Source organism: Heteronotia binoei, chromosome 8 (genome assembly GCF_032191835.1).
Source record: "Heteronotia binoei isolate CCM8104 ecotype False Entrance Well chromosome 8, APGP_CSIRO_Hbin_v1, whole genome shotgun sequence".
Classification (NCBI taxonomy): Eukaryota; Metazoa; Chordata; class Lepidosauria; order Squamata; family Gekkonidae; genus Heteronotia; species Heteronotia binoei.
In genome coordinates, this window is record NC_083230.1 from 70,577,924 (window position 1) to 70,592,409 (window position 14,486).

General features: G+C 40.1%; 1 protein-coding gene across 3 annotated transcripts in view; it reads right to left on the reverse strand.

Moving 5' to 3' along the window:
• Positions 1 to 14,486, reverse strand: part of USP44 (ubiquitin specific peptidase 44) — a 31,445-nt gene that overhangs the window by 4,177 nt on the left and 12,782 nt on the right. For all 3 annotated transcript variants that reach the window (XM_060245212.1, XM_060245213.1, XM_060245214.1), the window contains exons 2-4: positions 6,713 to 8,215; positions 1,997 to 2,195; positions 1,349 to 1,457 (exon numbers count right to left, since the gene is read on the reverse strand). In XM_060245212.1, the coding sequence (XP_060101195.1) occupies positions 1,349 to 1,457; positions 1,997 to 2,195; positions 6,713 to 8,140 (1,736 nt within the window). In that variant the 5' untranslated portion in view covers positions 8,141 to 8,215. The remainder of the gene's footprint in view (positions 1 to 1,348; positions 1,458 to 1,996; positions 2,196 to 6,712; positions 8,216 to 14,486) is intronic.

The following is a 14,486-nucleotide window of genomic DNA, read 5'->3' on the forward strand; positions in this document are numbered from 1 at the left end:
CCTGTGCTGTTAGGTTTCTTCCCCCCCCCCCCCTCCACACACATCTGTAAGAAACTGAAAGAGGGGTCTCTCTTGGCTTGCTCTCTCTGGCTCTTTCTCTCCCCCCTCCACTCTCTCTCTCTCTCTGAAGAAGTGTGCAGGCACACAAAAGTTATATCCGGAACAAAATGTTGGTCTTACACAGGGGACTCCATTCCCCCTCTCCTCTGGCTTGATCTCTCTGGCCCTTTCCTTCCCTCTCTGAAGAAAGTTTGCTTGTATGCAAAACTTATTTGTTGGTCTTAAACAGAAGACTCCATTTTCCCCCTCTCAGGCTCTTTCTTTCCCCCTTCCCTCCCCCCCCCCCGAAGAAAAGGTGTGCAGGCACACAAAACTTACACCAGGAACAAAACACTGCTGCTCTTAAACAGGGGACTCCACTTTTTCTCTTCTCTCTCTGGTTCTTCCCCCCTCCCCCCCCCAAAAAAAAGTGTGCAGCCACACAAACTTATACATGGTCTTAAACATGGGACTCACTTTCCCACCTCCCTCTCTCTCTCTCCCCCCCCCCTTCCTCTCCAAAGAAGTGTCCTTGCACATAAAAGCTTATACCTGTAATAAAACATTGCAGATCTGCTGCCACAGGAAAGCATTCTCTTTCTGGCTCTCTCCCTTCCAATCCCTCTCCAGAGGAGAAGGAAGGGAAGGAACCTTCAGCCAATCAGGGAAGGCTCTCTTTCCTCTGAGAAGCAGGAAATAGGAAAGACTGGGCAAAAGGAGCTGCAATGCAAGAAACAGGAAGTAGGAAGCAGCAGTCAATTTCTCAGTGGGACAGAATGGGGCCCTGCAGGGGCCAGATACGGCCCATGGACCATATATTTGACACCCCTGATCTAAACTTTCATCATACCTCTGAATGGAACTCAGCAACCTATTATGCCCCCTTTTGGAGTCCTCCATTTACCCCCTATTGTCCCTTCTATTAGAACATAACACGTTTTTCAACAAAACTTATTACATTTTCTCCCTTACCAGAAGGTGGAACATTAAATCTGATGATACCTTTTCTCCTCCAGAAACCAAAATGCTCAAGAACACTCCACAGCATCCACAGCAGCTCAAACAATAACTACCAGAAAGTTCACCTTTAATATGTCTTTAATACATTTTAGCACAGAAAGCAGACAAAAGGATCCCTTTAGCCAATGCCTGAAGAACACATATGCTGGAATCTCAAGAAGCACAATTTACGGACCAATTAGATGTAGACTTCTTAAGGGGAAAAAACTGAGTTAGGATTCCTTGCGAGATGGGCTGCCAGCCCCTATTCTGCTTATATATGCATCTACAATATAGTTTACTGCATTACCTGAACCGCTTAAGGTGTAGTCGCAGAACTTGAGGTAGTCGACATACCATAAGCTGCTTTTGTGCTTCTGTAAGTATAACTGGCTTGGAAGAAAACTTTCTTCGTTTTGCTGAAGACAAAAAAATCCTCCACTTACATACACAATAGACCATGTCCTACATTAAAATGTACACAATTAGGGTAACATGTTTCTCTTGGTCTGCATTTCATTCTATGCAATGAGATAAAGATACAAATGAATTCATGAAAATACAAGTTGAGTTAAACAGAATCCATTTCTTGAGCTATCCTGCAAATATTGTTTTGACTCGCAAAGTATTCAAAATACAACTATATAATTTATATAGTCAATCACTGCTGAATATGCATGGCCACCAACAAGTACAACAGGAGGTGTAACACAATACTGCTGCTTAATCACTATATACATATCCTAAAAGTTGTTCAAATCGTATTTCCTTTGTAAAGAATGGCTACACAGCTCAAAGATGCATCATATTTTTACTCTTATTGTTGAATGTGCACAAAAAAAGTCTTTTTCTGATTTTTAGAAAAGGAAGGGCATGGATAGTATCAGTATTCTTAATTGATGTTAGTTCACATTTTATATGGAGAACAGATGCATGAGTACATACTGCCTTTACTCACTGTTGCACTGATCACAAGCGTATATCTTTCCTTCCAAGGCTTCTGTTTCTGTAAACTTCGCCAACATTTCTGTCAACAAACAGGGATACTGACAGGTCGTCTCTTTCCCATTGCAGTGGTATCTTTCTGGGAATTCCAGTGACAGGTCCCAGAAAGGTTCTATAGTATTTGACTTATTGTCACAAACAAGACAGGTAACCTGTAAAGACAAACCATTTCTGAAATTGGAAGCAGCACCACCACTTTTTTTGTTGTTTGTTTACAGAAAAGTCAGCTAAAATGGGGTGGGGATATGACAATTGTTTATGAAATTATGCAAAGAGTGAAGAAAATGTATAGAGAGAATTTTGTTTCCCTCTCCCATGGGCAGCTAAACAAACTAATGCATTGTAGATTCAGGAGACAAAAAATAAGGTCAAGCCCAATGGTGTAAAATGAGGTAAAAATATATTTTATTAGTTAAATTTACAAAAATTCCCTATGTCAACAGGCTTCATCAGGGGAATCTGTAATATATAACAACACTAAATTTATGTAACAATTATATAATTAAGATTTTGTATTAAAAGTTAAAATTCAATACCTAAAATATCAATCACATACAAAACCACTAGAGCTTATTCTGTCCTTTTGAGGTTGCATAAGAAAGAAAAACTCCATGTAAAGGAGAGAGATAAGATAAGGCTGTCCAGCACCCAACAGGTTTTGGTTTAAAATTAAAGAATTATTTTTTTCTGTGCATAATCCAGAAATTGACACCTAATGGTTAGAACTGCATCAGTTTTTGAAAAAAAAATGAGATTACATCAACTGGATATCAGAATAGTTCTTCCCGGGATGATTACTTACTGATCTTTTACTGGTTTTGAAGAATGATAGCAACACAGTTTTGTAATGTTCATTTAGGCACAGAAAAAAATAATTCTTTAATTTTGACCTCAAACCTGTTGGGTGCTGAACAGCCTTATCTAATCTCTCTTCTCATGAAATCTCAAGGACAGAACAAGTTCTAGAGCAGAGGTGTCAAACATGTGTCCCAGGGGTCAAATCTGGCCCCCAGAGAGCTCCTATCCATCATATGAGCAACTCACTGTTGTCTGTTTCCTTCTCTCTCTCTTGCTTCCTTCTGCATCACAACTTGCTTTGCCAGGCTTGCTCAATCGCACAGAAGCTACAAAGCAAAGCTCCTCCCTTGAGGAGGAAGGGAGGGGAGGAGAGCTAGCTTTGCCAGGCTCTCTCAGTTGCACAGCAGAGCCACTGAGCCAAGGCTCTCTTCCTTCTGTTGGCTGAGGCTCAACAAGCCAGTGAGGTGGATTAGACTGTGTGTGTTTGTCTGTGTTCTTTATAAAGTTTATATCTCCCCTACCTGGAATTACATTATATGACACACCTGGTCCGCTCTGACAAGGTGAAGATCCGGCCCTCATAACAAATGAGTTTGACACTCCTATTCTAGAGGTTTTGTAGGCAACTGACATTTTAAGGACATGTATTTTAACTTTTAATACAAAATCTTAATGATATAATTTTAACTACCCTTATGTAAACTCAATTTTTTTTAATATATTACAGTTCCCCCAATGAAGCCTGTTGACAAAACGTGTAAGGCATTTTTTTGAAATTTAACTGAATAATGAAATATATTTTTACTTGATTTTGCACCGTCAGCCTTGGCCTTATTTTTTTAAATTTCCTGTGACTGGTATGGCTCTTTATTTTTTTGTTGCATAGTAGATTCAGAACAAACAAAAAGCTTTTCTTCACACAATGACAAATTAATCTACAGAACTCACTGCCACAGAATGTAGCACAGAATGTACTAGTTCAATTGACTCTGAAACAGAATTAGACAAATACATGGAGGTTAGGTCCATCAGTGGCTCTTAACTACCATAACCAAGAGGACCCTTCTTTTTCTGAGCCAGCGTTGTTGCCCTTACTTTCTATTCTGTACTCTGAAGCCTAAATAAAAGGTATAGGGTGTTACTGTTTTGTAATTTTATTTCAGTGAAGTTGGAAATTTGACCACATGAAACTGTCTTATAAAGAATCAGACCCTTGGTCTGTCAAAGTCAGTATTGTCTACTCAGCCTGACAGCGGCTCCCCAAGGCCTCAGGCAGAGGTCTTTCACATCACCTACTGCCAGATCTTTTAACTGGAGATACTCAGGATTGAACATGGGACCTTCTGAATGCTAAGCAGATGCTCTACCACTGAGCCATAGTTAGTACCTGTAACACTACTGCTCAGTGAAAGGTCCTTGTATTATCACTTTTGTCCTTATAGCTGCTAGAGCTTCAGAGGCCTGAAACATATCTCAAGAGCTGGTTACTGTTGTTTTTCTTTTCAAGCACGTTTCTGTTTCTAAAAATCTATTTGAATCAGAGCCATAATGGGATATCATGACCTTCAAACTTTTAAAATAAAGCAATAAATACAACATGTATGTAAAATTATGACTGTATTCCTGTATACAAAAGGTTCATTACATAGAAATAAATTTAAAATAAATACAAAGCACAAAGCACAGTGAAATTATTTTATAGCTGAGAGTTCACACATTTTCTCTTCCATTGTATCCAAACATGAAACTACTCTAGAAAGCCAGCAGTTTCCTGGGGCTCCCCTATGAAGATACTTTGAAGTAGACACAAAGAAGATGTGCTTTGTGGTATGTATTTTTGTCATCTGAATGCCAAATGGGTTGCACCGCCTGCTCAGGAATACACCCTTATCAGATCAGCTCTAATGTGCCAGCCCTGCAACTGCTTCACAGAGACACTTCATATGATGGAGTGTTTTAATGGCAGCAATGTTGGATGTTTATCTGGTGCTCTAGGCAGGAAAACTAAGGCAAACATTTAGGAATCAGCATGCTGGGAATACTGGGGGCACTCTGATAAACAGCCATAGTTGCAAAAGACTATGGTGAAATTTACAAGCTTTTTACTCTAGAGCAAAGACAATTAAAGCACTCTGTTTTAACTGATTAGTGAATTAAATTAACTGAGCTGCACCCACCTTTGGGGCTGGATTAACAATTAGGCCAAGTAGGCACTGACCTATGAGCCCCCACACCTTTAGGGGGCTCCAGGCTGGCTTTTCTCTCTGGTTTTCCTCCTGCTTGCAGCCCTCCTAGTCTGAATGTGCAGCCAGCAACTGAGCCGCTCTTTGCCCAACTTGCCTGGTGAGGCTGCTGCTGGCATTGTTGCCAAGTTTGCCTCTCCTCTGCAGCTTTGGCAAAGAGGCTTTTGAGAAGGTGCCTGCAGGCTGCAACAGGGGCTGCGGGTGGTGGGGAGGGCACTCCAACTCTGAGATAATTTGCAAGGGGGCCCCTGAGATTTTGACTGCCTAGAGGCCACCACAGGGTTTAATCCAGCACTGCCCACCTTCTTAAAAGAAATGTAACATGGTGACAGAATGCTGGTTAAATAAAATTATTGTAGTTAACATGATGTAGCAACATATCAAACCCAGCTGGTTTTAAAAGGGATTGTACTGGGTAAGCAGAAATGCTACAGCAGCTGCAGACATGTATGTTCCAAGCATTCATTATACAAACCTCCCACAGAAACTCAAGTCAACTTTGACCTGAAAAACCCCACTCCTGTTCCAGATCTCTGTTTCTCCTCTTGTGTTTTTCAAATCACAACAGGCTGCACTAGACTGCTTAGCTGTATTAAACCATTTGCTCACTGAAGTAAAAGGCCCAGACTGCTTCAGAAGATATTAATTTACAGCTGTATGTGTTCACTTAGTACTCTGATAGAACATGTCACAATCAGTATCCATTATTCTTCAGCTGAAAACATACTGTAATGCTTTCCACATTCCTTTGTCTAACCTAATTTAAGTTCCCTTCAAGTCTGCAAGAAGTTACTACAGCTGCCATCAGGCCTTTATCTTTTGTACCCCAGAGTTGTTGGATACATAATTCTGGCCTGTTCTTTATAAACATTTTTTAAGAAATTGTAAATTGCTACAATTTGATTTGCTGAACACATGACATTAAAATCTTCATCTGGGGTTAGTACTGAAGTTGCATACACCAGCTATATGTCTTACAGTCCTGGCTATGTAAGACATTTTCAACCAAGCACTTGCTATGGCCAGCCCTACTTAGCTTCTGAGATCTGAGTTCAGACTTGCCTGGGGTATCCAGGTCAAGGCTAAGACAGTCATCTCTTCAGATAAGTGCAAGGTACTTGACAGGAGTCCAGGTCAGCACATTTATGTATGGGTGGGGGAAGATAGGTACCTGCTTTGAGCATAAGTAGTAGTGCAGGTTAACAGTATGTAGTAGTAATAGAATAGAAAGATGCCTATTTTGAGAACTCTATGTTTGCAGCCAACATAAATTGAAAACTGAAATTCTCAGAATACTGTTATTTCAGCAAAGAAAACACTTTTAGAAACTGAAACCTTTAATTGGTGCACTTGGACTGCAGTTAAGGGTTTATCTTTTAAAACCTCTGTACAAGACAGTTTCATATGTTCCTATATATACCATCCCAAGTAAAAATGAAGATAAAGTACATCAGACCCGAAAGCTTGCTTGTTAGAGGGTCCTGATATATCTCTATAGTTCTGATTAATTCTGACAGACATTTCTATGTTTATATACCTTATCTTTCACTTTTTCAACTGTTTCTGTCTTAACTCATTTATTTATAATTATTCATTGCAATATTTTGTTATGAATATACATGACATACCTGACTTAAAAGCTGTCCTTGAAAAATGGTGTTGACCACATTCAAAACCTGTTTAATGAGCTTTCTTTGAGAAGTGGGAATAAAAGCTGGGCATTTTGTCCCAGCTGTCTCCAATTCCTGCTGTACTTTATCCAAAAGTTCACAGAGAAATTCCTGAGCATCTTGTTGGGCATAACCACGGAAGGCTGGGATGAGTCTCCATACAGAATGGAGCATGGCAAAAGGAGATACCAATGCCCACTTGCCAGACCACATGACCTGAAACAATGTATGTAGTTCATGACAAAGAGAAATGTATTTTGAACTTGGCTCCTTAGGCTGAATAAGTTCCATATTTCTACTATTTGATGCTCCACCACTTAAGCCTGATGACACACTACATCGTCTTGTTGAAGATGTCTTTGCCTTTACTGTGTTTTTGTTCACATGAAAAACAGAGCCAGCAGATGGAGGATGTTGCTTAAAGGATGATCTTGTTTTCCCACTTGCTGCAGCTGCCAACAATTCTTGAGTCTGGTTCAAATCAAGTTTTAAAAAACATTCCCGAAATATGAGCAAATGACTCAATACCTGAAGAATAGAGTTCATATAGCACGTATTTCCCAAGTTCCTTAATCCTGTTACACCAGGAGTCACTGTAGGCCTTCGTTTAACTGGAGAGTCATTGATCTTTTTTAATCTTACTTCTTCTGAGGTAGCCATTACTTTCAGCTCCATAGCAGAGTCCAAATTTTGGGGCATTTTTAGTGCACATGGAGATGCTTCTGAAGATTCTCTACCTTGATTTTGCAAGCGAAAGCTCTTCCTTGGAGGCATTTTTTCCATTTCTTCCTTTAACTGGCGCTTTCTCTCTTCTCTTCTTTTCCTAGCAATGATTCTTCTTTCTTCTGCCGCTTCTCTTAGCTTCTCTTCCTCTAAAATCCTTTTGCCACTTGGTGTCTGTTCAAACCAAGATCTAAACACTTTGCCCATTAATGCATGCCTCCTATGCCACAGAGCTGTGAACATACGATCTTGATTATGAAGCAAAGCTTGAGCATTATTATGGGAAAGATAATCACTTGTGCCCATTGATCGTAAAGTCCTACCACTACGAGTAGTACAGTCATAGTTTTGACTCTTGATTGCACTTAAAGTACTTCGCAAGAGTTTTAAGTCACCAGTTGCATTATCATTAAGAACATAGTCATCACAAAGGTAGCAGAAAACATACAGCTCATTAACTTCCAATGCCACAGGATGATTGCTTTCCTGAAAGTGCTTTAGTGCATGTTCTTCAATGTATCTTCCGCAAGCCACATGTGAGCAGCTGAGGCAGGCCCATACAGATTCTGTAGTATTGCATACCATGCAATGCCATTTGTGAGGATTTACGATGGAATGATCCTGAGCAAGCCGCAGCCGTCCAACATGCTTACACTTATCCATTGTCAATATTGTAATATTGATGAAATACTACAGAAATGCATCATCCAAATAGTTTCCTAGTGTTAGCATTTTGACCTGCAAATAAGAATAACAATTAATGCTGCATACACTGCCTAAAACTGCAAGCATTTGCTCATGCAATTATACTAATTTTTTAAAAGTTAAGTCAATCTGGTGTTAAACCAGGTGTTTGAGGAAAGTGTTGGCTCTCACATAAAACAGACACACAAACACATAATGAAAAGAAAGTTCAGTTACTATCCCAATAGTGTCTTTTAAATGAATTCAATGTTAGAACTGTCCACAATGTAATTAAACAGGATCCAGCTCAGGAATACAGTCTTTGTATAGGACATTAAAAGAGCCCCGTGGCGCAGAGTGTTAAAGCTGCAGTACTGCAGTCCTAAGCTCTGCTCACAACCTGAGTTCGATCCCCGGTGGAAACTGGATTTTCAGGTACCCTGCTCGAAGTTGACTCAGCCTTCCATCCTTCCAAGGTCAGTAAAATGAGTACCCAGCTTGCTGGGGGGAATGTGTAAAAAAAAATTCTGCTGTGAAAATGTGAAAGCAACGTCACCCCAGAGTTGGAAACAACTAGTGCTTGCACAGGGGACCTTTCCTTTCCTTTCATAGGGCATTAATCTTGAGACATGCTTATATATCACAGCCTGATTTTTAGCCTACTAAAAGTCCAGTTTTAGTAAAAGCAGAGTACAAGGTAAATGGAAGTAGCAGGGAAGACCTTGCTAACTGGCTAACAGCAGCTCAGTAAGATCAGGCTGAGTTAGTTTCTCCTCTGGTCACAAATATTTAAAAGTTTGGGCTTATACTGATTCACAAGCCTATGGACACTCACTCTCTTAACCTACGAGAGCTGTGGCCAAGAGCTGGTAGAAAGATCTGCTATCACTGAGGAAGAGAGGAGAACCTGATCTGTATTCCTTTTTTTCTTTCCTTTCTGCATTTTACAACACTTTGGGTCCCCACTGAGGAGAAAAGTGATACGCAGTATTAAAAAAACAGATCACATGCAACCCCCCCCCCATGGAGATCTGTTCCTGAGACAATACCATTACCTACCATGCTGCCCTTGATAAAAGAACATTTGTCAGACACGATTCTCATGTAATAAACCTTTTCCAACTCAGAAAATGATGAAAAGGAAAGTAAGATGACCCTGAGGACTTCATGCAGGATTCTAACAGTAAAGGCATCTCCATACACCTAGCACAGCAAAAATGTAACTGACAAAAGCATGCAGGGCAATAAAAACTTGAGAGACAAGTAGAACACAGCTAGGGAGCTCTGAAATGCTTGCATCACACAGAAGCCACTGCAGGACTATAATCTGAACTGCTATCGTTATGAGAAATGCACACACATTATGACAGGGGTGGGGAACCTTTCTACTGCCAAGGCCACTTAGAAACTTATAACATTATTTGTGGGCCAGCAGGAACCCCCTGATATTAGCTTATTAGGCCACTCCATCTGAGATAATCAAGTGGAAGTTGAATTAGTAGAAGCTGGCTCCCACCCCTCCTTCTCTCCCTTCATGCAGAAACTGCAGCTGCTCCCACCAGACCCAAGGCACCCAAATACCGTACCAACCATCCTTCACAACACCTACCACTAAGGATCCAGAGAGAGAGAGAGAGAGAGAAATAAAGGGAGATAAAGAAATGAGAGGGAAGAAAAGGAAATAAAGGGGAAGAAAGAGGGGGAAGAAATGGAAATAAAGGGAAATGAATTTGCGAGGGAGAAAAGAAAAGAAAGAAAGGGGGAGAAGAAAGGGAAACAAAAAGGGGGAACAAAAACATGAAAAGGAAACAAAAACATGACCAGCACCACCCCGCCAGTCAACCGCCCTGGGGAGGCTGCTATGACCCACCCAAGCCCAGCGACCCCTGCTGGCCAACTGAGCCCGGGGAGGTTGCTGCACAGCTTAGCAATTCCTGTTGGTCAGCTAGGCCTGGGGAGGCCAGCGCGCAGACCGGCCTGGAGATCGCTGCCAGCTGGGCAGGGAGGCTGGCGGGAATCGCAGCGCACCCAGCCCAGGGATCACCACTGACCAGCTGGGAATGGGGAGGCTGGTGCACAGCTCTGCGATCGCTGCCAGCCAGCTGGGCCAGGGAGACCGGCACACAGCATGGCCTGGAGATCCCAGCGGGCCAGCTGGGTTGCTGCGGGCCAGTCTGAGGGGTCTCATGGGCTGTAAATGGCTCGCAGACCAGATGTTCCCCACCCCTGCATTACAACAACCATCCACACAAGCAAGCCTGAAGCAGGGTTGTTTTAATAAATATGTCCTTTTCTCAGGCATTAAAGATCCAGAATGTGAAGAATCATGCCAGATGTTAAAAGCAATGCAGTCAGGAGAGAATATCATCATTTAGTATGTATTTTTAAAAAATCAGGAACTTTCTCCTTCAATATAAGATTTTTAAAAGGATTGCAGTGGTACAGGTTATTAATATTATATATCTAAAGGGCAATATAAATATGTTAAAAAATAAGGAAAAGTAATTGATGTTCACTATTTTGTCCCATACATCCTTGAAGTTATCAAATTAAGACAGACTTTTGTTTAAGGACCTGTTAGTCATCTAATTCTTTAAGAATTACTGAGAAGTTAAACAACTGGGGCACAACACTGCTGTGCCAGCACATCACCACAAATTATGGTGCTACAAACTGAGTCCTGGATATTATCCCAGTGGAAGGTCATAAGCTATCACAACTATTACCAAAATGAACAAGATAAATCTAACAAATATAGAATGCATATGTAGTTGTATTAGAAGAAATCACTCTTTTCCCCTGCACCTATACATACCTAGCAGATGCCAAGTATACAAGAGTTACAACATGTAAGAATAATATGTATCCAGATTAGTTTAATGCAAACTTTGGAACTTTGTTGTTTAACTGAAACTAAAGTGAAATGCTTTCTTAGCTGAGCATGTTGGAAATAACATCACTGTTTACTAATTTAACTAGTTAAAGCTGCAGTACTGCAGTCCTAAGCTCTGCTCATGACCTGAGTTCAATTCCTGGTGGAAACTGGGTTTTTAGGTAGCTGGCTCGAGGTTGACTCAGTCTTTCATCCTTCCGAGGTTGGTAAAATGAGTACCCAGCTTGCTAGGGGGAAAATGTAGATGACTGGGGAAGGCAATGGCAAACCAACCCGTAAAAAAAAGTCTGTCGTGAAAGCAACGTCACCCCAGAGTCAGAAATGACTGGTGCTTGCACAAGGGACCTTTCCTTTCCTTACTAATATACTAAGAATTTTTTTAAAAAATTCAAGCTATATACTTGAACTAAACGGATATCATATTCCCTATTCTCCAGCCCCACCCACCTCACAGGGTGTCTGTTGTGGGGGAGGAAGGTAAAGGAGATTGTGAGCCGCTCTGAGACTCTTCGGAGTGGAGGGCGGGATATAAATCCAATATCTTCTTCTTCTTCATCTTCTATGTATAACAAAGACAAATATGTAGTGTACAGACATTTCAACACTATAACATTTCTGACATCTGCAAACTTCAGACTTCAAAATGTTTATATATTTTAGACCCTTTCAAAGAAGTTAAAATTAACAAATGCGTATTCTGCAGCAAAGACACTCGCATTCTTTCCCAAAACATATTTGAGTACAGTAATGTGTCAGACAAAGTATTAGCTGGTCTTCTTGTGCAAAAGGAGAGCAAAGTAGTAATCTACACTAAAACACAAGGTAAGATATTTAACAAATAGTATAAAACACTTGCAGGAATTTATTATCTTGAAGATCTCTATAGAATATCCAGATGAGAATCAGAGTATACAGATGAGAATAATTAAATAAAATGGAGATATCTCAGACAAAACATCAATAATAACTAGGAATGTCTATCAGTTACAAAGGAACCTTGTATCCCTGGATCTGAAAGATTTACAAATGAATTGGTCAAAGAGCTTGTCTTCTGTACTTAAGAAATTGTTTGAATGTATAACTGATACAGGTAAAACTCCATAAACATGACCAGAAGACAATATTGGTAAGGTTGGAAAACATCCAGTAATACTAGCACAGTATCAACCATTTCTATAATGTAGTTCTGATTAATGAGAAAGACAACCAAACAAGTCTGAGAGATACGCTGTAATAGAAGGGGAGTGATAAATTGTATTGCTCTCTGTCCAGAGCAAAGTATCTTAGCTGCATCTTATTTTATCAATGAAATGGAAGTTTTGGAGGATATTTTAAGAAACTGGGTTGATTTGATATATAGTACTCCTCCTGCCAGGATTATGGTAAATGGCCAAATTTCCAAGTCTCATTTCAGCATAGAACTGGGTTTATTTATGCATTTAAATAGGGATCTAGGGGAACATACAAGGTACTGCTATTAGGAATGAAACAAATAAGATAACATTCTAGGAAGATTATTTTTAATCTGATTAGAGACCTTTCCAAATTTAATAGGAGTTCAAATAGACATTAGTAAAGTACCTGGCTATAGAGTAAGTATAAAGAAATTTGAGCTTTTGGGAGTCTAAGTACAGGACCAAATAAGAAAGAACATAGAAAATCAACTGGTTTAGATGGTACATTAAAGATATTAGATATCTAGGGAATTCAGTAGACTGTGTCAGAAAATAACCTGTACATTTTCTTGAATTGGGAAGGTCTCTTTTATTAAAATTAACATTCCTCCTAAATCTGCATTCATGTTCCTTACTCATCATTGGCTATGTCAACAAAATCTGAATAAAATTCAAGCAATTTTTTAACGTTTGGAATTATAAACTCCCCACATAAAGAGTAAAGTAATGCAAGAGGGCTCAGTGTGTGGGGGACTTGCAGACCCAGATATAAAGAGCTATTATCACACTACAAGGAAAGTGGGGGCTGTTCTATGCCGTACACTTCCAAGATACTCCAGAAACACTGCAACATGGACAAAACCCAGCTCTTGTTTGAAAGTGCAATAGGGTGGGGAGAATAATTTCTGTACTAATGCTGCATTCTGCAGGTGCTCAGGACAGAGAAGACATAGCTGGTGGGAGGGGTGGACCAATATCCCACCAAGCCCAGAAGTTTTATGGACTTCGTATTATGTTCTGTATTCTTCCTGGATTGAGAGATGGACTCAACACTAGTCGTAGCCAAGCAGGCTATGCAGTCCTCATCTATGACTCCCTCTGCAGATGTGTTTAATTAAATTCAGACTTTTCCCAATTATGTTCGCAGCTGGAAACCAGATTTAATTTTTAGAACAAAAAGGGCAAGCAGGTAAGAAGAGCCCAACTTCCCACTACTAATCTCTCCCCGCCCAGCCAAAGTGCATTCCCCTTGCTGATACTATTGTTTAAGTTGGGCTCACTTTCTGTATCAGACCCCAGATTTGGGGTGGGAAAGACAAATCCAGGTCAGAAGTGGGGAGATCCTCATGCACATATCATTAGTGTGCCCCTATTTCTCTAAAAATCAGACCTATATGTCCACTAAAAGAGCAAGTCTATTGTCAACACATGCATCTTGTGCCCTCCAGTGTGAACTGCTGGTAGTGTAAAATCTGTCTGTGCTTTTAGTGCAGATATAGTGGAGATGTCAGAGATAGTTAGAGAGACCTGTAGTGTTGCAGGCACAAGCACAATGGGATTACAAACAGAAAAAGATGAGTAAGAACGTACTTATAAATGGCCTGGGATAAGAGCTGAGCAGTAAGGCAGTCAAATTGGAGAATGACACTAAAGTGATTCAGGATTTCAGTGATTCACTTAAGAAGTTTAGATGTCCAGAAGAGATGTTGCTAAATAAGCAACAAAATGGTAAAGGACATTAATTACAAGTAAGAATAAATACAAAAGTGATGAGCAATTGTGCAAATTCTAAATAAATAAACACAACCCCTCTGCTGGGATCTACACTAGCTAAGCAGCAAAAAGATCTCAGGTTTGTAGTGGATACTCACTCAATACAATGTACAGCAACAGCAAAAAGGTGAATTCCGTGGTAAAGATTATTAGGAAAACTGTTGAAAATAAAATAACTAGTATCACAATGTCTTTATATAAAAATACTAGCAGTAAAGCCCATTGTAGGAAGACATACAATTGCCCTAGAAAAATATTCAGGAAGGGGGTGATGAATGTGTAGGTGGCAGGAAGGAAAGAAGAATGAAAGAAAAAGAGAGAGACAAATAATGATAGGAAAACAATGGAGAGAAAAGAGTGAAAGAGAAATGGAAGGAAGGATGGTAGACAGGATGAGGCTGTGATCACACACATTACATATTGCAGTTTCAATCCAGTTTCAAAGCATTTTCCATCTGGATTTTGCCAGTTCACACAGTAAAAT